This window comes from Rhinoraja longicauda, unplaced genomic scaffold (genome assembly GCF_053455715.1).
Source record: "Rhinoraja longicauda isolate Sanriku21f unplaced genomic scaffold, sRhiLon1.1 Scf001315, whole genome shotgun sequence".
Taxonomy (NCBI): domain Eukaryota; kingdom Metazoa; phylum Chordata; class Chondrichthyes; order Rajiformes; family Arhynchobatidae; genus Rhinoraja; species Rhinoraja longicauda.
The window spans coordinates 752-25,809 of NW_027602530.1; the positions used below are offsets into that span (position 1 = coordinate 752).

Here is a 25,058-nt window from a genome sequence, read left to right on the forward strand (position 1 = left end):
TTACCACAATTTGAAGAACACAGGTAGAGTGAAGAGTAAAAGATGTTTTAAATGTATCTTTTTCCAATTGGTTTTTAAAAGGACAATGTCAATGTTTCTATTTCTGTAGACGCACTGGCTAATCTCAAATTTTCATACATCAAATTCTCCAAAACAAAGATATTGTATTTCTAATATTTTTTTGTTAAAAACATTTTTTTAAACCACACAAAATTTGGTGCTTACTTATCTGTACTTTTGTGTTTTAATAATTTCGACGTTGAATGTGCTCTCAACATTTTGTTACGACTCTCATCGGTACCTTCCAAGCCGACGTTCTGTGACCGTTCAATTGTTGAACTCCGCTTTACACTGAAAAAATTGATGTAAGTTTGTTACCACAGTACATGAAGGTAAATAGGTAAAATAGGTAAAGCAGCAGAGTGGAAGCAGTAGAAACAAGGTCCTCAAAGCTAGACAAATGAAAAGTTAGATTACTCTAGCATCTTAAGTTAATTGCCAAAAAAGAGCACAAGCCACAACAGTAATGCGCAACATGTATAAGATAGGAACTAAGATAGGAAATAGTTAATTATAAGTTTATGAATTGGATGATAACTAATTTGGCATCTAAAGTTAGATAATTTCAAACAAAATGAGCTACATGTTCAAATGATAAAAATAACTTGCTCAAGAGCTGAGACTGAGAATGGTTAAGATTATATTAATTCAGTATATGCAAGATCTTTGAAGACAACACTTTTGATACTGTGGTAAAAGCCAATGTTATACAACGTATATTAATATAACATTTAATATTAGTTTATTTACCACATATGGAGGGGAATCTGGAAAGAAAGAATAATTGCCAAAACTTTAAAGTCTGATGGAAAATATTGTTCTTTATAATGTTAGATAACACTTTTCCATCTGATGAACTGCTGTTAAAGGACAGTCAATGCTTAATTTGCAAGATGCTGAATTTGTGGTTATCATTCTCAATAAAGATTAAAAAAATGTTTTGGCTGTCAATAGAAGAGGTAGTCTCTTTGACTGTCACTGTGAGTTAATCAATCATAATGAAATGCATTTTCTGAACATTTTAGTCTGCAACTGAATAATTGAAATTACTTTTGATTGCCAAATTCTTCATTGTAACTTGAAGATAATTGACTTGATAGAACAAAAGTATGCTACATTAGCTGTAAGCATTGGCTGTAAGAAACAAGCTAATGATGTCCATTGTAAATATTGCAAACATTTGCTTAAAAACAAAATTAAGTAAAGGAAATGGATTTGTTTCCCCCCCCCCCCCTAACAATGAATTGTTCAATTCTTCCTTTAAAGACAAAACAACGTTGTCTGTCTATAGATTATGAAGCTTGCCTTTTAAAAAATCTGGTAAGATAGAACAGCCTTTGGAATTAGGATTTTACCATTTTACCAGTTTTGTAAGGGTGGCACAAACATTTCAAATGTGTTTTTTTGTGGTCCAAACTGGATTTTAATTCATGTTTTTCTTATGCAATAAAAGGTGGCGTTGGTCTAGTGGTTAATAAAAGGGCTGTAAGCTCAACTTATTCAATGGATTTGGATTTGATGCACTTCTGCCGTGACTTTACCCTCTACTTAACCCATTCTTATCGCATTACTTTGAAAATAACTGAATAGTCCAGTAATGGAAAATAAACCTTTCCCTTGTCCCAAGTAGTTCTGTTAAGGTCACAAAGACATTGTAAAAAGATAATCATGCAAGTCAAACACATCAAATATATTAAAGAAGCACGGTATGCAAAACCTGGCTTGTGTTTCACATTTATAAGCAAACAAAGAGTGACACACTGCCAGTTTGAAAAATGTAGTAACATGCAGTCTGCTTTTAAAAGCCCAGATAAGGTAAATCCAGATTTTCATGCACGCTTTATGCCAACAGGCCCTGAGTAGTATGTTAATAATCAACAAGAACTTAAAAACAGCCAATATGTTGGATCAAGTCTTAACAATTGTTTAACAGTCGATGGCCACATCTATTTTCATGGAAGCAGAAATAAGCTGGCAGAGCAAGGAGGTGCTCGAGAGAAGGGCTGGATGTGGCTATTTGACATACAGACAGCGAGTGGGATTACCAGAACTATAACTAAAATGCATGCAAGTGTTTTAAATATTTTACTTAATTCCAGAATTTTGATTTTTGTCATTTTTATATAACTTTTACTGAGTTTATTTAAAAAAATTAAATCTATTTGGTTAAAAAAAATCCCTTTTGTTAACAAGATGAATGGGACATTAAGGGCAGGGTCTAAGGACCGGATGACCAAGGCCGACCCTACTCTACCTCACAAGAAGCCGCTTAAATGTAGAGAGTCAATTTGTTCAGATTGCTCTGTCTGGGAAAGGAAGGCTTTCTGTGTACCAACCCCGGGTCGTGGGCCAGGTTCATCACATATTCATCCATTGCACAAAAATAAAGTGCAGATAGTCCAAAATAGATGGCTGAAAAATTTCCTGCATTGTATTTTAGTTTAGAGATAGTTTAGTTTAGAGATACAGCATGGAAACAGGCCCACTGAGTCCATGCTGACAATCTATCTCCCATACACTAGTTCTAGGTCCTACAAACTAGGGGCAATTTACGGAAGGCAAATAACCTACAAACCTGCACGTCTTTAGAAAGTGGGAGAAAAGCAGAGCATCCGGAGAAAACTCATGTGGTCACAGGGAGAAGGTTCAAACTCCACACAAGCAGCACATATGGTCAAGATCGAACCGGGGTCTCTGGCGCTAGAGAGGCAGCAGCTCTACTGCTGCACCACTTTGCAGCCCTTGTGCAAATGTGTAGAATAAAATCTATGCTCGGTTATTCTAATGCAAAGTCAACTTTCCTGCAATAGAAACACATTAAGCATTTGGAAATACAATTTCCAAGCTAAGTGTTTTTTATTTATGTCCATTATTTTGTTCAATTGTTAATTTGTTCTATTTTCCTACTGGCAAAATGGACCTAGTTTTTAAACAATTAATTTTAAACTTTTCAGATTCTGATTTTAAACTTAGAAACTGACATCTAAAATTGTAATCTAAAACTGCAGAGTGCACAATATCATTTGTCAAAATAGTATTGTTAGGACTTGATCCAGACCAATAGACTGGTCAGCTTTTAGTAATTTGGTACAGTAAAAATATTAAGAATGTAGGGTTGTAACGATAATCAGGAACAATTATGTTGTACCAAGATAACGATCCAATAATACCAGGCTAATAATTCTAATCAACCTAATGTACAGCAGTCCCTCCAACTAAATAAGAAAGCGCTTCTTTTTTGTACTAATAGACATTTCTATAAACAAATGCAAATAGCACACCATTTTTTCCTTACACTGAAGTACAAGGTCAAGCAGGTAAACGAGCCTGAGCAGACTCCAACGCCTCCACTGTAGGATTTCACAAGAACTATACACTATTTTTCCTTCTACTCTATCCTAAATCACCTCACCATAAATGTGGAACAGGAATTTGAGCCATGGTCAGAAGCATTCTGAGTGATCATGAATTAAAATATGCTTTAGAGTTGTGCAGCATGAAAACAGGCCATTAAGCCAATGCCAACCTAAGATCACCTCTCCATATTGATCTGATCTTCCAGCACTCGGTCCATTGCCTCCATGCCTGAGCAATTCAAGTGCTCGTCTAGACAGAATTTAAAAGCTGTCACTGCCTCTGCTTCCAGCACTCTCTCTGATGGTGAATTCCAGATATTCATTACTCTCTGGGTAAAAAACTGTAAATCTCTTAACCCTTATCCTAAATTTATGTCCTCAAGTTTTACCTACTTCTGGTATGGGGAAAGATTTCCTGCATTCTACCTGTCCTATATTCCTCATGGTTTTATATACGTCAATGGCATTCCTCATTAGCCTCCTCTGCTCCAAGGAAAGCCAACCAAGACTCCATTCTCCTCATAAATTAAAAATTCCATCCCTAGGGTGAGCAGTTTTAAATACTTGGGAGTCCGCATCACAGAGGATCTGACATGGACATCGCACATTGCCGCACTGGTGGGTAAGGCAAAGCAGCGCCTTTACCACCTTAGACAGCTGAGGAAATTCAGAGTGTCTCTGAATTCAGAGGATCCTTCATTGCTTCTAGTCTGGGGCTGTAGAGAGCATCCTGTCCGGCAACATTACAGTCTGGTTTGGGAACAGCTCTGCCCAGGACGGCCCTGCAGAGAGTAGTGCGTTCGGCAGAACGCACCATGGGACCATTTTTGCTCCCACCAGTCATCTGGTACCACACATGGCTAGAAAAAATAAAACTCAGCTAGAGCTGCAGCAAACTCTTGCCTTGGTTTCTACAGCAGCCTGGAATACATTTTATTTGGCCGTAGGGATTTATCCACTTCAAAACTTCTAAGACATCATGCATCTCCACTTTACTTATGGAGATTTATTCTAGAATTTCATTGAGTTCTCCAACCATTTCCTTTGCGAATACCATTAAAATGTATTCATTTAGCAACTCACATCTTCTTGCTCATGCACAGATTACCCTGTTGTCACTAATCGGCCCTTCTTTTCCTGGTTATCCCTTTGTCCTTAATATAAAACAACTTTGGATTTACTTTAATCCTGTCTGCCAGTGATATTTTGTAACCTTTCCTTGTCTGCCTCGTTTCTTATTTTAAGGGTCTCCCCATACTTTTTATACGCTTGACAGTCATCTCCTAGCTTTGGTTCTCTGTACCTGAAATATGCTTCCTTTTTTCTCTTTGTTCAACTCCTAGGATTCTTTGTCCTTGTTGCCCTTGGCTCTCAACCTTACAAGAACACAATAGCCCAGAATTCTTGTTATTTCTGCTGTGAATGCCTCCTACTATGCAGAGAGGATTGCATAAAAAGTTAGATCTACATTCTTTCAAATTTAGAAGGAGCTGTGAACATATTTAAGCATACAACTTCCTGAAAAGTATGACAGGGTTGATGTTGAGATACTTCCAACACTGAGATACTCTTGAATGACAGGACAGTTACTAGATAAGGGGCATCATTTAAAAATTGAAGTGTGTAGGAATTTATTCTCACACAGAGTAGTGAATCTCTGGAATTCTCTGGATGATTGTGCTGGCTGGATCACTGGTGTTTTTTAAAGCAAACGCAGTTAAACTTTTGAAGGAACAGGGGTATGTGGAACTGGCATAGAGAGAAGCTGTAGCCTGGAGAAGATGTGCAATGATCATACTGAAAGGCAGGGCTGGATGATCTGCCTTTGAGTTCTCCAAACATTTCCTTTGTAAGAGGCCAGATGGCCAACACCTCCCTCTGTTTTGCCTAGTATTGTAACATTAAATGGGTCTAATGGTGCCAAGGTGTCAACTTTATACACCTACCTTAACATAATTTACATTTCATGTCAAATAGAACCGATATGAAGTAGATCCACCAAGTAGTTTTGCTCTAGATTCAGAAACCCCGAATCTCTATTTAAAGAATTTGTGAGCTCAAACATCATCACATCAGAAATCAGGAAATGAGAAGCAAACCAAATTTAAACAACTTCAACATTATTTTCATCATTCTATAATCTACAACAAAGTTACTGAAAGCACAATTTCAAATCTTTTCTCTACAAGTTACTCTTCAGGTTACTTTTTTATAATTTTAGAGGAGAAAGAAAGACAAAACGCAAAATGTATTGCAGGGAAAAAAAAAATTGAAACTCAGATACTCTGACCACATGTTCTAACCACAACTGTAACAGATGGCCGAGAAACAAATGCAGTAAGGGAGAAGACAACTAATGCACAAAAGGAATCTACTACAACGTTACACTACACTTAAGATTTTCCTCAAAAGTAACACGGGACCAAAAACATAATTTTAATTAAAGGCTGTTTAATTACTAATGGTGCTGGCAATTCTCATATCGTTACAACCCTATTGCATTTTTTATTACTGTATCCTGAAAACCTTTTGGCTGAAGCAGGGTTCTTGTTCTCTTGGGTGTGGCTTTGCGATTGGGGAGATTGAGAGGATTGACAAGTTTGTGCTTGATTTTGATGATTAGGCCGAGTCTCGCCATTTGTCTCTTTTTCCTCGTGTTTTTCATTTTTCTCCGGATTGCTGGAAAAATGCATCAAATAACAAAAGTACGAAGAAAAATCATATTGATTAGTTAGCAAAATCATACTCAATGCAAAATCTGCTTAAAATGTCTTAGCAGTTAGATTAAAACAGGATGGGGATAGACAAAATTAATATTTTATTTTATGTTTTATAAATGTCTTCTCATGATGTTTAACCAGAAATAAAGAAGATATACAAAAGAAACTTTTCACAAACATATAATCTGAATCCCTATATTGTTTTCAGCAGTAAATATTTAAAATTGCGCATTGTAATGTTTTGAATTATTACACGCAAACATACATGCACATATTTTTGGAGACGCATTACTATAAAAGCCATTACTGCATTAAAAGTGCTTTATATTTTTTGAGTTTTTGTTTTCCAACTAATGTTACATAAATGTTAAATCTTCAGCCTCATGCTGAGAAACTGTTGCTAATCAAGTGGCCAAGGAAGGATGTGAGAGTTCCAACAAAAACTGACTAAAAAAAACTTCAAAGCTTCAGCTGGTTTGGACACCATTTCAAACTGAAATATTGGCCAGTGGTCTGAGAAATCTGAGGGAAGGGGGAAACTGATCACACTCAAGGGAGGTATATTGTAGGCAAGGAAAAACAAAGCTGTGTCAAAATAGGAGCTTCTCAGCAAGAATTTAGAAAGTTTATGAACCTAAAATGAAAATAAAATCTGTTGTCAGAAGCCTAGAAAGTCAAATGTAAAAGTAATTGGAGATCCACATTTACAAAAACACCACAGCACAACTTTCGACTGTATTCTTGCTGTAGAAAATAAAACTGTTTAATTTGGCTTGTTAATAAAACACATTAAGAACAATGGTTTATTTTGTCTTTGTATAGTACATGTATTAATTGCTGACTATGTAGATACTCTTCAGTGAGCCTGAGCGCAGACTCCAATTAATATGAACAGTATTAAGAGATAACATGAAATAAAATGTACATTATCAAATACAAATTCTAGCTTTCAGTTTGGTTATAAGTTAAGTCATCGTTGGTTCGAAAAAGCAAATAACATGCATGGCATGCAGTCCAGACCACACATACATGGGCCGTTTTAACCATTTGGGTACAGAATTTTATTTTGTTAAATCTATTATTATTACTACAATGGTTTAATTTACTCGTGATAATTACCCACATTCATGTACTAATTTTCAAGTAATACCTATAATACAAGATATTATTTAGAACTTTACAATTTAAAACAACATTAAATTTGAAGATGATTCTTCAAATAATTTCGATTACCCAAATGGTTAAGTATATCCTTACGAAAATAAATTTAGTTTTAATTTTTATCCAGCATAGATTTACTACAAGGTAGCATTTGCATTGTTTCATAACTATGCTAGGTAATATTCTAAAATTTATAATACAAAAAACAACTTACCTTTTTTGCTCTTTCAGCCCATAACTGTGAATTTAAAGAGAAGTTATTTTATGGTTGTACATATATTTGCATCACCAAAAACTCAAGCAAATAAAGACTGAGGAAAATACCCATTGTTGGAACTTTTAAAAGGACAAAACTCTAAAGGTTTAAACTATTGAGAATCTTCACATGTGTATGAAAACCCACATGTACAATCACGATTAGGCAAACTCTACAGCTATACCAAATATAAAAGGATATTATATTTTTTCTTTGACAAAACATTTTCCAGTTTTTAACTCCCTTCATTCATTGGACACATTCAATGAAAGGAAACAAAAAGGTGAGGTGCAACAATGTGAGTATGCAGTATATGAAAAGATATCAAAATGCCTGAAATAAAAGTACTTTTAAGTGTGTACCCTCCCCCCATCCTTGTGCTTGTTCACGTGCCTATCTCAATATCTCAGAAATTGCTATCATACATGCTCCCACCACCTTCTCTGACAGCGTGTTTTGGGTACCTACCAATCTATGTAAAATCACGCCTTGTAAATCTCCATTAAAACCTTTCCTGGTCTCAATTTAAAGCTAAACCCACAAATACCTGATATTCCCACTTGGGAATGGGTCTCTGTTTATTTACCCTATTTGTGCCACTCATAATTCTATGTCAGATCGCACCTCAGCCTCCAAAGGTGTTGACAAGTTAGTCCAATCTTTCCCTATAACGAATATCCTCTAATCCAGGCAACATTGTGGTGAATTCTTTTATAACATCTCCAAAGCCTTCACATCCATTTTTGTAATGCAGTGATCAGAACTGGATACAATACTTCAGATGTGGCCTAATCAAAGTATTATACAGCTGCAACATGAATGACTGATTTTTCCCCTCAATACACTGACCGATCACAGCATGGTGTTACTTTCTTTACCAAATTATCCAGTGTTGTCACTTTAAGGGAGCAAGAAATTTGCATCCTTCTGTACATCAATGCTCCTAAGGGTTCTACAATTTACTGTATATTTTCCTCGAGCATTTGAGCTCCCAAAGGGCAACACCTCACACTAGTCCTGATTAAACAAGCATCTGCCATTTCTCCACCCATATTTCCAAGATCTACATCCTGTTATATCCTTTGACAGCCTTTCTCACTATCCACAACCCAGCCAATTTTAGCGTTGTCTGTGAACTTACTAATCAGCCCATCCACATTTTCATCCAAATCATTTACACAAAAAATATTAAAGGTTCCAGCACTGATCCTTGCAGAATGCCACTGGCCTCAGACCTCCAGTCATGATAATATCCCTCTGTCTTCTATGGCCAAGCCAATTTTACATCCAATCTACCAAATCACCATGGATCCCATGTGCCTTAAGGGCCTGTCCCACTTTGGCGATTTTAAGGTGACTACCGGCGACTAGGCTGTCGGTCGCCTTAAAATCGCCAAAGTGGGACAGGTCTGTCCCCAGGTTTGATAGGTTCTCTTAGATGCATTTAGAAGCACATAATATTAAAATAAGTAAAGTCATTTCAAAATACCATAAAATTCTTGTGTTTAACCAATTTATTTACCGTCAGGACATTTGACAGGTAGATTGGAGGCGACAGTTTGACGGTCAGGTAAGCGTGGGAATTTTCGCGATGTTTTTGGCCTCAGCCATTACATTTAAAGTGGACTCCAAACCCAGATATGCAACCCAGAAACCAGATATGCGTCTCCCTTATATTTTCAAAGAATGTCCACACACGTTTCACAAAAATCCACTGATCCACATAAATTTTATTTTATTTTAATACAGCTATTAGTAAACTGGAAGTAAATCCAGTTTATTCCTTGTTGCAGTGAAGCTTGTTATACAAGGTGTTATAGTTCAAAACTCTCAAGTACTTACTGACTTGTCAGTGATTTCAGCGAAAATCAGGACGCCGGAGAAGCATTGACAGCGTGGAAATTTTTGCGATGTTTCAGAAGACGGTGTAATCTCGACCTAACTCGGCATTGTCGTGGTCATTGTCGTCGGGTAAAAGAAAATTTCGGCGATCTGCTACAACTTTGACAGTCGCCGGCAGTCGCCAAAAAAGTCGCCTAAGTGGGACAGGCCTTTTATTTTTCTGGGTCAGCCTACCATGAGGAACCTTATCGAATGCTTCACTAAAGTCCATGTCGACAATAAGTGGAAGATTAAGAGGGCAGATGACGTTTTACCCAATGAGTGGTGATAAGAGTTCTGGAACTCATTGCTTGAAAGCTTGTTGAGGCAGATACCAGGCCCTCTATCAAATGTCCTGAGGAATGCATACTTGCTTGTGCGATGAATTGCAAGAATACGGATCATCAAATGAAAGGAAGGATTAAGAGTGAAGCTCCTTTTAAGACTGGCATGGACACAGTAGATTAACTGGCCTCTTTCTATATCTTAATTGTTTTTATGATTGTATGAATAAACAAATTAAGGAGAGTTTAAACATATTAATCAGAAGAACTTGATTTAGATTAATTTTGGCCTTAATGATCCAGGCAAAGTTATGAACTGCCAGCATTTTGGTATACTTCTCTGGGAAAGGTAACCAATAATTGGCAAGAATCAACACACACTCAATAATGTTTTGAATTCAATGCATTTACATTAAACAAACTAAAATATATTTCAAGGTTTAATGGAGGCAAAAACAATATTGTGAACTTGACAGTGTAGTACTTATTGTCCAACAACTGAAGAAAGGTTTTGACTGAATGGAATCAGAATACAATTACTTTCAGCCTAAATAAATAGCTTAATGCTGGAGGGTAACCAAACCTTTGGGAATGTAAACATGAAGGACAATATGTGCACAGTAGAGTTAATACATTTAATTGACATTAAATCATAAAAACAAAATTCTTTTAGTTTCCACGCATCAGAAATGTCAGCAACTTTACAAAATTTTCAAGGATTCAACACCACTGCTTTAGGTCACAGTGAATCTCTCCAATTACCCTTTATTTGGGTATTTTACAAAAAGGTCAATCATGCCCCTTAAAAAAACATGGCCTTGAAGAAGATCACATCATAGTCAGATAGCATGAAAACAGGGGCTTTGGCCTAACTCGTCAATGCTAACTAACATGTCCCATCGAAACTAATCCTATTTGCCTATGTTTAGCCCATATCTCTCCAAGTCTTTCTTGTCCATGTACCTGGCCAAAGAATCTTCTTAATTTTGTTATTGTACCCACCTCAACTAACTCCTCAGCAGCTCATTCAATATACCCACAATCCTCGGAGTTAAAAAGTTGCCCCTCAGGTTCCTAATAAATCTTTCCCCTCTTACTAAAGTCTATGCCCTCTAGTTCTTGATTCCCCTTCTGAGGGAAAAAGGACTTTATTCACCCAGTTTATTCTCCTGATGGTTTTATATGCCTCTCTATGAATACTCTTCAGCTTCCTGTGCTCGACAGAAAACTCATAGCCTGCCCAACCTCTTCCTATAGCTCAAGCTTTCGAGTCCTGGCAATATCTTCTTAATTCTTCTCTGCACTCTTTTCAGCTTATTGACATCTTTCGTTTTGCAATGTCTCTTTCAGGGAACTATAAACATGTACTTCTACTTCCTGTCTCCACCTATATCCTTGCTTTGTCCCGCCCCCCTGACATCAGTCTGAAGAAGGGTCTCGACCTGAAACGTCACCCATTCCCTCTCTCCTAGATGCTGCCTGGCCTGCTGAGTTACTCCAGCATTTTGTGACACCTTCAACATGTACTTCTAGATCATTCTGTTTGATAACACTCACCCGGGCCTTACCGTTCACTGTGAAGATACGGACCTGCTTTGAGTACAGAAACTTCTACACCTCTGAAAAAAAGGCTTTCCTACCACGAAGCGAATTCTGTATCCAGATAGCTAGATCTTGGTGGATTCCATATGATCTAACATTCTGGAGCAGACGACCATACGGAACCTTATCAAAGGTTAATGAGTTGCCATTATTGTCTCTGGAGGTAAAGGTGGAGGGAGGCAGAACTGTTTAATTCCAGCCTGATCAGCTCCATAAAATCATAGTAGCCACTTACTTTAATAGCTCTGAACGAAGCAAGGGAAGGTTTAGTAAATTAATTTGGTACAGTATCTCTCGTGTCTAGTGAACACTCGAGTTAGAAAAAATGTTAATCTTTTCTTTCAATATTTGCTATATTATTGTGCAAAAGATCAACGTTATTTTATAATGTAATTATGGGAACCATTAGGACTAATTTTAGTCAGGTTGCTGAGAAGTTCCTGTTGGGCAATATTGGTGAGCCAGTTTTAGAGTGTCAATTTGATATATATATCTTAATTGTAACTACGGTTATTCACAAGAATGAGGGGTAGTATTCTTTCATTCCAGTCGGCCAAAAGCAAATTTACCTTCAGTACAGGATATGGTTGCAATTGCTCTTTATATTTGGAACCAAGTCTGCAATTATATGGTTTACCCAACAGCATTTTCAGTAGTTACTCTGAATCCAAAGACAAGACTGATCAACAGTTTAAAACATATGTTGATTCGTCTAAAGAATGCAGATAAATGTGAAGGGATGGAACTTTTACAATTTTATGCCTCAAAAATGCTTTTTTTTTTCAATTTTCATTTCACCAAGAAAATATCTGTACCTTTTTGCAACAGAAGCGAGTGTCTCCTTCCTGGCAACAGATAGAGCCGAACTGTGCATTGGTTTTCTAGTCATTGAACTCCCATTGGTTATACATGACAGAGAATAGGCTTCACGTAAGACTGGCTGTCCTGAAATAAGACAAGGACATCATTTTACAACCTACAAAATCGAACTGTTAAGATTTCCTGTTAGATTTGTTATTAAAGGATTCTTGTGTTCATCTTGTATAAACTATTAGTGCACTTGGTTATTTACTTATATGTTACTTTCCTCCACTCACTGCACGTTTCTGGATAAAGTTCCCACTCTCATCAAGAGAAAGTGCTGTTGTTTCAGGTTCTTTCTCTGTTCTGAGTTGACAATTAGGATCATACACCCCTAACTGTCTCCTTCATTGGCAATAAATATTTTTTATTTATAATGCCTTTTAAGATTTCAAGATTTTGCAGGGTGTGTCACAACCAATCAAGTATTTTTTAAGTTATTCCCATAATGTAGGGAAAAACAGCAAATTACTTGAATGCAACGTCCCTAAACCAGAAACAAAAAAAGGCACCAGATAATCTGCTTCAGTGATGTTAGTTCAAATAAATGTTCTTCAAGATGAACAATTATCCTCCTCTACTTTGAATAGTTTCAGAAATATTTAAGGCTCTGTTGGCATTTTGGCAGTGGTTTAAAGTTTCAACTGAAACCTGTGATCAAGCAGCTTTAATTCATATTTTCTGTTGGATTAAGTTATTTGCTTCCATCTCTGGCTTGACCTACGCCACGAATCAAGGGGAAACTGTGGCCACTAAACCCAGCCTGAACCAAGTCATGAGGTTTTGTTTAAGAATGTGGCAATACTCCAACATCTATTTTCTGACTCCTAATAACTGCCTAAACTTGAACATATTTCAGTTTTTTCAAATTTTGTCTTTTTGCCAAAATATTCTTTGCACTACAGAACCATTTACAATCAAGGTAGCTTTTCACAGAATCAGGGTTAAATGGTGATGGAGTTACCTGAACCAAAGTGAGACAAAGGGAAAAGAAGCAGATGGAAGACGGGATAAAGAAAGGAAGGAGAATGGGAGACGTTGCGGATCATGATTCACAAAAGACAAGCATGTGGGCACAGCAGGTGATTTGAAGGGCCTATTTGTATTTGTACTTGTATTTGAAGAACTTGTATTTTTCGCCAAGGGAAAATAATACAAATGTATGATCTAGTAATGTATGGTGTGACCATATCTGGAGCTCAATGAATAGTGTTGGTATTTTTATTTAAGGACATTTTACCCAGGGTAAAATTTATGGTCCTTTACCCAGGGTAAGGGAATTTAAAAAAAGGTGAGGGGGCAAGATTTAATACAAATCTGCGGGACAACCTTTTCACTCAGAGGGTGGTGGGTATATGGAACAAGTTTGCCAGAGGAGAAAGTTAACGCAGATACTATAACAGCTTTTAAAAGACATCTGGACAAGTACATGGGTAGGAAAGGTTTAAAGGGATTCTGGCCAAATGCAGACAAAAATTTGACTGGCTTGGATGGGGCATCTTGGTCAGCATGTACGAGTCGGGAGAAAGGGTCCGTTACCATCCTGTATGACTTTATGACCCATGTTAATGCAATGGGCACAGCTCAGAGTAGGCTTGCCAGTCTCGAATCTGGAATGGGTAGGCGGTCAGGTTGAGAAAGATTTGCTAGTCTGAGCTTGTGTCTGCTGAGTTTAAAGTGGGAGTTGATATGATTCAATCATACAAGGTCCTGAAGGGTCTTGCTTGGACTTGGTTGAGGTAGAATCTAGAACTAAGGGGTCATGGTTTATAAAAGAGTCCCCATTTAAAAAGAGTTGATATAAAATCTTTTGTTAAAATCAGACCTGCCATACTTATTAAATGGCCAAAAGTGGGAATGAATGCAATAATAACCTATTTATTTTAATTGCTCTTCAGGCTACAGTTAAAAGACTAAAATATTTAGTACACATAGGTTTCCACAAGAAGTCAACTTCTTTAGTTTAGTTTAGAGATACAATGTTGAAACAGGCCCTTCAATCCACCGAGTCCATGCTGACCGGCAATCACCTGTAGACCAGTTCTATCCTACATACCAAGGATAATTTACAGAAGCCAATTAACTGACAAACCTGCGTTTTTGGAATGTGGGAGGGAACCGGAGCACTGGAAAAAACCCAAGGCGGTCAAAGGTAGAATGCACAAACTCTATACAGACAGCACCCGTAGTCAGGATTGAACCTAGGTGTCTGGCCCTGTAAGGTAGCAACTCTACTGCTGTGCCACAGTACTGCCCATGTTCTTGGTATAGTGTGTGCTGAGAAGATATTGGCTCTACATTTGGCAAGCAATATTCACTTGTAGACACTTCAATATCTTCTTTTAAGTTGAGCATCATAGTGTTTAAAACGCTTTTCTAAAGGAAAAAAAAATCTCAGTATTTTTCTTCCCAATAGTAAATGTGTGTTAACTGTATCTTTGTGACATAACAATACTTCTGGGCTAGATTATGTAAGTGAATCTGATTGTGAGTCTGAGGGCAAAGCACTGACATCCTGTACTGAGGGCCAGATTTAGATCATATCTATCCCCTCAGCTGCAGTTACAAGTGGTGGGAATGAGACCTGGAGGATGTTTCAATCCACAAGGCCACAAAAAATGTGCAGCAGTGGGAACAGTGGACCAGATCAAATGTGACCCAGCCCATTACATTTCCATTCCAACACCTCAATCCCTTTTAATCTTATGCCTGTGCAGTCTCTACAATAAATTGAACATATTTTTTCTAGACTCATCAATCCTTCAATGTAAACAGTCATCACAACACCAAAATATAATTCTCCCTTAGCCCTTCCAGCAAACATACAAATACATCTTTTAAAAGCTTAAAATAGTCACAAATAATCTTCTTAACTCTAAGTCCACATGAAGGCTATATAGGCGAAAGGCCATGGATCAACTGAAAACGTTTCTTCCAAATGGTTATTCTCATCATTGAAGCCAACAAGCCCATCATGTCAATTAACATCACAAATCACCTGAACGTCAGGCAAACTAGGCATGTAACTTTAATTTTCATAAAAAGAAAGCAGCTGTATTCAAAGATCAATAAAATAAACTTTGGTAACTAGTGACTAGGACACCAGCCAAGTTGTCAAAGTTCAAAGAAATAAAAACACAAGTAAATTCTGTTCTGGATTCTTTCATCACTCTGACAACCATGAAAGAAAAGCAATTGCACTGGCTAAATGGAAATCTTTATAGTGCAACATAAATATTAAATTCAAATGTATAGATTGAAAGAAGATTAAGTAAACAGTTCAGAAAATGTTGTAAAAGTTCAAATAGAACCTTTGCACAAAATGTAGCTTAGAATGCTTGTAAAGTGCTTGAATAGCAAGGTTTAGGCTTTTAGTAATAGAAATTTAATTAAGAGGGAATAATGGTAAGTGGGCTAGCTCGGACATGACTCGGCCCATTTTGTGAATGATAAAAAAATAAGTTATGAGGGTTAAATCAAGGAGATAATAATCCAATAAACTCTTAACATAACCATGTAGCAATATAGAAAAGCTGTATTTGTTTTTTGTTTTTATTCTTGTAAACGGAGGCATTGAGAGCTCTTCAGACCAATTGATTCACTCCCTTTACCATGTGGGAAAGTCAAGATAATTACTGTGTTTTGGATAACCACTCATACAGCTAATGCCATCTTCGGGTCAATTCTCTGTATAAAATAACGGTGTGACTTTTCCATATAAAATCCATAAGTGAATTTTTAATCCCTATTTCAAACCTTTTGGGAATAATTTGTGAATTCTGTAAGGGCAAATTTTCATTACCTGAACTGCCGTAATGCAGAGACACATGGTACCTGTGCTTAGTGCCAGTGCATACAAAAACAGAAATATAGTGCAAATGTATGAACAGCTGAACTGATGGTGTAAGGGAGAAGATGGTTTTAGATTGAGACCAGTTTTAGGGTAAGGAAGGTAGGTTGTATTTCAACAGTTCCGGGACAAATATCCTTGTGGAGACCTTTATTGGCTTTGTTTGAGGATGTCATTATTTGTAATACCGATAAGCCATACACAGTTTCACAACAGAGAGAGGCCAAACTGGGTGCAAAATTTAAGGGTTTTAAAAACAAGGCTGAAAAGCAGAGACATGAGCATAGAAAGGAACGGAAGCAAAGACTGGAATAAAAAAAGATAGCTCCTCTGTCCCTCTCTTCCCCTCCCCCTTCCCAGGTCTTACACTGTATTCCTGTCTCCAACTACATCCTTTCTTTGTCCCGCCCCCCCTGATATCAGTCTGAAGAAGGGTCTTGACCTGAAACATCACCCATTCCTTCTCTCCTGAGATGCTGCCTGACCCGCTGAGTTACTCCAGCTTTTTGTTATACCTTCGAATAAAAAAAGCGAATGTTTTTGCAGTACTGAGCTTTAATCCAAGAAGAGTCAATGAAGTGAGGGCATATTTAGATAAGTGATACTGTGGTTACCGTTGAATCATGGGTTTAAAAGGTGAACAGGAGTGGCAGCTCCACATTGTTGGTTATAGGGTTTTCAAACTAACTAGTAAGTTAAAAAGAGATGTTTCAATATTAGTTAAGGAAACAATCCAAGTGTTGGAAGAGATAAATTGTTATACAAAATCCATCAAGGCCTTATGAACTGAACAGACAAAGCCAAAAAGAGAGAAATGCAGCACCAGGAATGTGTAATGGGCCCCTAAACAGTCATGGGTGGAAAAAAAATGTATATGTTGGCAAGTTTCTGAAATTCAAAAATAAAAAGACTTTAAGGAAAAAAAGACTTGAATTGCATGATCAAGTTGCTGAAAAAGTATACAGAATGTAAAGAATCCTTGCAATTCATGAATGCAGAGTAGAAGCTTAAGATAGAGGGATCATTATTGAACAATTTTATCAAACAATCCTGGGCAAGTGGAAAGGAGAGATGGTAATGAGAGAGTATTTAAGAGACATTGTGCCCACTTACTGCGGGCAAGCCTCTGGAATTTCTGCTTTTGATTCAGATCTCAATTTATATACATTTTTGTTATTCAGGATTGACAAGATCACTTAACTTAAACGGCCATAAAGATATTCACATTAAAAAAAGTGCAAAATACCACCTACATCTGCAGTCCTAAGAAAGTTTTGACTAAAGAATGAATAAATCTCAATTAATTGCCTGGGGAGCAGTCAATTATGCAAGAGGCAAATTAATGCTCCATTGCCACAGGAATGTAAGCAGCCAAAATATTGGTATACATTTTGTCAATTCCATCTCTAGCTTCCCAAGAATAAAATGCTACTATAAAACAGATTGACTTTAAAAAAAAAGATTAAATCAACACAAAGTAAGGATTTTTCTTTTGCTATAATATGGCGTTAAATAGTGTTTAATTATGTATGAGGAGGTTTAAGTATGTATGCACCTTTACCAGGTGATGTTTTCCTCAGGGAAGCAGTCTGATCTTCAGAGAGAGCCAAGCGCCTCAGTACATCTGCCAGGGCTGCTTTCAGAACTGTGATCTCATCCTCCTGCTGTTGGACCCTTAACTCAAGGGAAGAAAGGCGGTCTTGGACATCAGATGTACTTGCACCAGAGATGCTGTCATCTAAAGAAAAATACAAAATGCATTGTAGATGTCATTAAATCAAATACTCTGTTTTAGGCTACAAATCTTACCTTGACTTGTAAATATAAACTGCAAGAAAATGTTTTAAATAAATGTCCATTAATTTCATAAGCTTTAGAAAGTTCAGCTTGGCATCAGAGACACTTCAAAATCAGACAAATTAAGTTTTGAAAAGTACAAAAATAACAATGTGCAACAGATATTAAAACTTGTTAAAAAAAAGTGTAGGGTTTTGTTGGTTAAGGTTATATAAACCTGTTTAAAAAGTATATGGAAACGGTTTTAAAGAAATTTAATAATTTACTGAGGAAAATTATATCTATCCATAACCCGAAGGTATTTATTCACAAAATGCTGGAGTAACTCAGCAGGTCAGGCAGCATTTCAGGAGAGAAGGAATGGGTGATGTTTCGGGTCGAGACCCTTCCTCAGACTGATGTCAGGGGGGCGGGACAAAGGAAAGATATAGGTGGAGACAGGAAGATAGAGGGAGAACTGGGAAGGGGGAGGCGAAAAGAGGGACAGAGGAACTATCTAAAGTTGGAGAAGTCAATGTTCATACCGCTGGGCTGCAAGCTACCCAAGCAAAATACGAGATGCTGTTCCTCCAATTTCCGGTGGGCCTCACTATGGCACTGGAGGAGGCCCATGACAGAAAGGTCCCAGTGGGAGGGGGAGTTGAAGTGCTCAGCCACCGGGCGATCAGGTTGGTTAAGGCGGACTGAGCGAAGGTCATATCCATACCATCCCTCCCTACTCAACCATATTCTCACTGCCAACACAATAAAACATGTCAGATTCCACATATATACCAGTGCCTCCACTACCTTTCTCAATCTTTTCACTCTCACCGATTAGTCAAGATGTTTATCCGGTATCCAGTACCAGATAAGCAGAAATTCCCTTCAAATATATGTTAAATATTGCAATCGCACCCCCCATTCCCCCACAGTACCACTGTAATTTGTCCTTGCAAAATCTGTTCCTAGCCAATTACCAATAATCTGATATGACAGTTTAAAGAATGAGTAAATCCCCAGCATTTTATCCAAAACTTCTAACTGTATGGCATTAGATATCAACATTCTTCCTTCAAGCAATTAATTCAAACTCAGAGATTCTTGGAAGGAAATGGTTTTACAGAAAGCACTTGTATAATATGCCATCCCACAGAATAAATGAAAATTACCTAACATCTAAATCACTCAATAACATACATTTAGCAGCAAGTTGCCTGAAAACACTAAAATGTAACCATGTACTCTGGTCGTAAATAGCTATAATCACCTTAGTAGACATGTAAAACACATTGATTTGTCCCTGTTATTTGAATATGCCAGAACAGAATATGCCAGGGAACCACCTAAAAAGACAGGCAAGTGGGAATCATATTTGGTGTTAGCAGAGGTGGGCAATCAGATGAAACCCCAGCACACAAGGATACCCATAGAGAAGGTAACAGCGGCCATATATAATGGTTGACAACATGAGGGACCTGGCCCAATACTTACACAAGAATATTGACAGCTATATATGAAACATGTCTGGATTAAAGGTTGCATTTCATCCTCTCCAAGCTGCATGTCATGATGATCTGTCAAAGTGCTCGAATAATTTGACTGCTTGAACTCCACTGATTTATGAATGGTCTTTGTTCCACAACAAAAGCTTGGGATGACGTTCTTTTCCTTATGCTCACCGGGTTCTCTGCTCTCATGGGTTTTCTTTTGGCTTTTTTAGCATTCTCTATATTTGTTTACCATTAGCACTTCTCCCCATGCACCTCCATTCATCTTTCCCTACTCTTTATCCACTTTCTATTTCTTACAATGTACTTTCTGTATTCTTTCTTTGACAACTATGAGTTCATCCCACTTTTCAGTTTCTCTCCCTTACAATCTATTTCTGCCTTGAATAACCATTTTTTCCCCCCGAGTATTGCTGCCAATAAAATAGAGTGGACTACCCTTTCCTTAATAATAGCTCTGGTACTGTTCAAATTGACTGTGAACACTGCAAGAATTTATATTGTTGCAAATGTATCCCTCCCCTCAACAGTGGCTGAGATTCCTTTTAATAACAGTGAAAATAGCATAAAGACCCAAATTCATCAATCACCATAAAATAGAAAGAAAGGATTGGTCTACACCATTGACGCAAGCAAAACTGCCATGTTGATTAGGGATCCCACATGCAGACAGCTAGTGTGAAGTGTTGAAACTCACCAACCAAAGCTAGATGGAATATCATCTTATTTTTTTGCAGGAAGTTATTTGATGACTGACAAAATCTATTTTTGCTCACAAAGAGGCAGATCATGTTGGGAATCCTGATTTTTCAAGTGGAACTCCTCCAGCAAAAGACATCTCACAGGGTTTATATGTCATCCTGCTGTTGTATTGTTCCCAAAAATAAATGTTTATCATAGTGCTATGAATTCTTTATTGTGGATTTCACAGCTTTTATCAACCACCTCAAAATCTTTACCCTGCCGCCAATGTGCCATAAAATATGTTTGGCATTCAATCATCAAAGACTTGCTCTTAGTGACCTTGGTGTCATATTTGTGCCTTGATGAACAGATATCCATGACTGTCATAAGAACTTTGAGAAATAAGAGCAGGAGAAGGCCAAATTACCCTCAAAGCTGTTCAAACCTTCAGTAAGATCATGGCTGACCTGATCTGAACACAGCTCTTCATTCCAATTTGATCCTCACAATCTTGCTCTCCCTTATCTATCTTGGCATTCAATGATTTAGGTATCAAAGATGCACTACCCTCATAAGAAAATCCACCTCGGTGATCTTTAGAGGCAATCTCTTATTCTGAAATTATGCATGCAAGAAGTAGGTTCCCCAGAAGGGGAATCACCTAACCATTTATATTGTCAAGCAATCTTTCAGAACTTTCGATGTCCCAATGAAATCTCTTCTCTTTAAACTCCTGTGACAAAGGCTAACTAAGACTGAGCTGACTGCAGGCCAGACTGAGCATGATCCAGTCCAATGGCTATTTTTTGATTGCTTGGTTTTGACAGGAAATTAGAGTACAACAAATTTCTGTAATTTTTCAGCCCGTAGAACAGACTATTTAACACAGTGAATAACCTACTAATCAAGACACAGGAGGCCGTATGGCTTATTGAGTCAATGTTGGCTCCCAGCTTCAAATTAAGCACACGTACTAATTTGTACGTTTTCAAAAGTTGATATATTAAAAAAATTACTAAGAAACTGTCTCATGTATACAAATAAAGCCAGTTAATTATTTATTATTGTTTTCGTTAATTTTAGGGATTTAAAATCAGGTTAATAACAGTAAGGAAAGACACAGATAAAAAGTGTATTTTAATAATAAAATCGATTTACAGGCATTCCAATGAAACGGCTCAATGTTGCCACTCTTAAATACGATAGGAAATTTATATAACCCAACGTCAAAATTGCAGCAGAAACTGAAGTTCTAAACCACAGCCTAATTTGGCACATTAAAATCAACTTTGCAGCTCTACTTGTATTGGTCCTGGTTCAGAGATCAGTGCTACAATATATACTGTACATACTCTTTCAGGATATCTCATACTTGCTATAGTTTAAGATTGTTGAACTTCACAAATCATTTTTAGGCAGGTACAAACAAGTTTATGACTTTTCCTGCACATATTACTTTCACTCCATTGCTTTAAGAAATTACGATATTTAAAGATGTCCACGTGTTCATGCCCAGGTACCCAGTGATCCACTACAGCAAAGCAGTTTTACAATATAAACACTAAACAAGTGCAGGAATAATTTTGAGCAAAAGCTGAACATTAAATGTTCCAGTGTTCTGATTCAAAATTATTTTGCTTTGAAAAGCAAAGCATTCCTGACCATTGGTGCTAAACTAGAATTAGAATGTCACTTTCCACTTTGCATGGTGTAGGTACGGATTTATTTCTTAACTGAATTCATCTTAGCAAAACTAAATTCTGGAACAATTATTACCAACTTCAATACAGAATTTTAAATTCACTCTCAGCAGCAGTGTCACCTGGAATCTCATTATTATTATGTAAATATTATATTCAGATATTCAGGTGATCTGCGGTCAACTAGATTTGAATGCACTCTTTGAAAATGTGCTGAACTGGACTCAAGATTATATAAATAAACCATGTCATTAACTATTTCATACATTTCAAAATAATGAGATACTGTTCATATAGATTTAAAAACTAAAATAGCTTCACAAAAACAATTGAAAAAAATAGCCAAATCTTGTTAGTTACATTTCTACACAAGGTTATTCACTCCAATATCACAGGTGATAGAAAAGGACAGTAGTAAATAGAATCATTAATGTCTTTTTTTAGCAATAAATACTGCTTTAAAGACAAAAGCAACTTACGGAAAACAGTATATTTAAGCAAATTGCATTGACATCAAACCATACATTAAAATAGAATTCTTCCCAGTATCATGGACTTTGAATATGGACTGTTTAAAAATGTTTTAAAAATCACATAATGACTCCAAGTCATCACATCAAATAAAATACTGGAAAGCAATTTGTATAGCATGTGCACATGAGTGAGAGACATTTGGCCAAAATAGTATCTACTTCAGTTGACATACACATCATGCACATTCTAGGGATCGGCCTGTTGTGACTAAAGACACTTCAGCATTGCCACTAAAGGTAACTTACTTGGGATTACTAATGGAAACCATAACCCACATCAACAGGAATTCATTTTTAGAATTACAATGCTGAAATATAACAAAATTAAAATTCAGTCGAATGTTCTTGACACTATCACGTATTACAGTGTCAAGACAAAGCATGCCCACTGTGCTGACATTTCCATGCTTATGAATTAATTCGTACCAAAGTTCAGAAAAGATAGAAAAAACACATTGAAATGCTATCTTGCAAACACTGGTTTGGCCATTTCTGCTCCTCAAGAGCTCGATATTTTCTTGCAATGTTTCCATGGTATCAAAAGATCCTCAATGCCCCTTAGAGTACAGGTATACCTCATGTTATAGTGCTGCTTCACTATAGACATTCATTATTTTCCAGTCGACGCAGTGGGTTTAATAAGTGCTGAGGGCTGACTCGGTAGCATGAAAGAGCTGCTGCAGCAGAGGTGCAATTTTCAGCCTGTATAAAAGGTTCTTGATTCTAGTATTTGATTAGATATTGCATTTGTTCTTTATAAATATTCAAATCTTTTAAAAGTTTTTTTTCTCCCATTCTCTGTAATATTTTAAAATAATAGCTAATTTGTTTTACTTTTTCTATCCTGGTCAGGAATCCTTCAATGTGACTGGTTGCTTGGTGAAATCGATAACGCTATTATTGTCAGACAGCAGTTTGTTTTGAACTGATTCCAACAGCAACCCGATTGGAAAAGAGAGGTACGTACCTCAGCTCCTCCAAAGGCAGAGGTTTGCAGATATCTCCCCAATGAGCACAACATCAGGGCCATTTGCACAATTGAAGATAAAAGTGATTTAAATGACATGATTCCTGAAATATTTTGATTCCATTATGAATCAAGTAAAGTTGCAAATAGCAACTCAGTGAGCACTTTTCTTACATCAACATTTGGCAAAAATATTGATGATGTGGCAGGCTTGCCATTTTGGTTTTGAACCATCGTTTGTCGGGCTCGAACTCTCGCGTGGACTGGGCGTGATCTGGGCCTACCAATCACAGTGTCCAGGGGATGGGCCATCGTGTGTGGGCGGCGAACAAAAGAAATTGCGATTGAAATTTGAATTGGGGATGCGCGTGTGAGCGACGGGGCTGTATCGGTTATTAAAAAGCGGAGTGTTTACACAATGCGTGGACCTCTACAGTGTTGACCCCCACGATCCAAAACATCCTATTTTGGATTGTATCATGTCTGCAGCCGACAACCCAGACCAGCAGAACACACTTTTGATCAAACTGCCCGCCTTCTGGACATCACAGCCCCACGTGTGGCTTCAACAGGCTGAAGCCCAGTTCCACATCTGCCAGATCACGGCTGATGTAGCCAAATAATACTACGTGGTCAGTGTGATGGACCAGGACACCGTCGGGCGCATAATCAATTACCTTCACCAGCCAACGGTAAGTACGAGGGCCTCAAAACGCTCATGCGCACTTTCGGTTTCAGCCACAGCGACAGGGCGGCCAGACTCCTACACATGGATGACTTAGGCGACCGCAAGCCGTCCATGCTTATGGATGAAATGCTCACCTTGATGGACAGACACAAGACCGGCTCCTGTTCGAACAGGTTTTCCTCGAGCAGATGCCCAAGGACATTTGCCTGCGGACGACAATTTCACCGACCCCCGACGGCTGGCAGCCCGTGTGGACGTGCTGTGGCTGGCGAAACAGCAGGGTGGCGCCACCATCAGCCGGGTGGCGGCGGTGCCTCGGCAGGTCAAGCGGCCAGGCCCAGCCTCGACCGAAGGCGCGGCAGTGATGCTGGCCACGAGTGATGCCAGCAAGGAAGAGTGGTGCTACTACCACCAACGGTGGGGTTCCGAGGCCCGCCGATGCCAACCACCCTGCAAGCATCCGGGAAACGTCTCGGCCGGCCGCCAGTAGCAGCTCCTCCGGCCGGCCAGAAGCATCACACCTCTACACCTGAGATCGTCATCTGGGGAGGCGTTTTCTCGTGGACATGGGAGCAGAGGTCAGTGTTTTGCCCCCATCGGGGGCCAACACGTTCCAGAAAAAGGGAGCCTTCTCTGGCCGCCGCCAACGGCAGCAACATCAAGACGTACGGGGTCCGCACGATCCCGCTCAACTTCAACTACTTTCACTTCAAGTGGCACTTTACTATCGCCAACGTCTCCCAACCGCTGCTGGACGCCAATTTTGTATGGGCGCACTCCCTGCTGGTCGACATGAAGGAACATCTCGTCAATTCTGAGATGTTCGAGTCGATCGCCTTGCGCCACGCCGATTTGACTGCGCCATATCATGGCTCGGTGACCTTCTCCAACAACGAGTACGCCAGGATCTTGGCCGATTTCCCCCACATCGTAACACCCCAGTTCACAACGGCCAGCCCCAAGCATGGGGTGAAGCACCATATCCCCACCACTACCACTCCATGCACGCAGGTTGCCCCCCTGACAAGCTTCAACTGGCCAAAGACGAGTTCCACAAGATGGAGGAAATGGACATAGTGTGCCGCTCAGACACATGGTCCACAAAGCATCTAGGGGCTGGAGACCCTGTGGGGACTACCGGTGTCTCAACGACGTCACAATGGCCGAT

General features: G+C 38.3%; 1 protein-coding gene across 1 annotated transcript; it reads right to left on the reverse strand.

Moving 5' to 3' along the window:
• Nucleotides 1-225: 225 nt before the first annotated feature.
• On the reverse strand, nt 226-23,922 carry LOC144591649 (echinoderm microtubule-associated protein-like 4; the record flags this gene model as incomplete). Its single annotated transcript, XM_078395698.1, has 6 exons — nt 23,880-23,922; nt 17,587-17,769; nt 12,136-12,265; nt 7,512-7,535; nt 5,943-6,095; nt 226-351 (listed from the first exon to the last, which is right to left on the reverse strand). Coding segments are annotated over exons 1-6 (659 nt in total), but the record flags the coding sequence as incomplete, so codon positions are not given.
• Between the last annotated feature and the right edge of the window lie 1,136 nt (nt 23,923-25,058).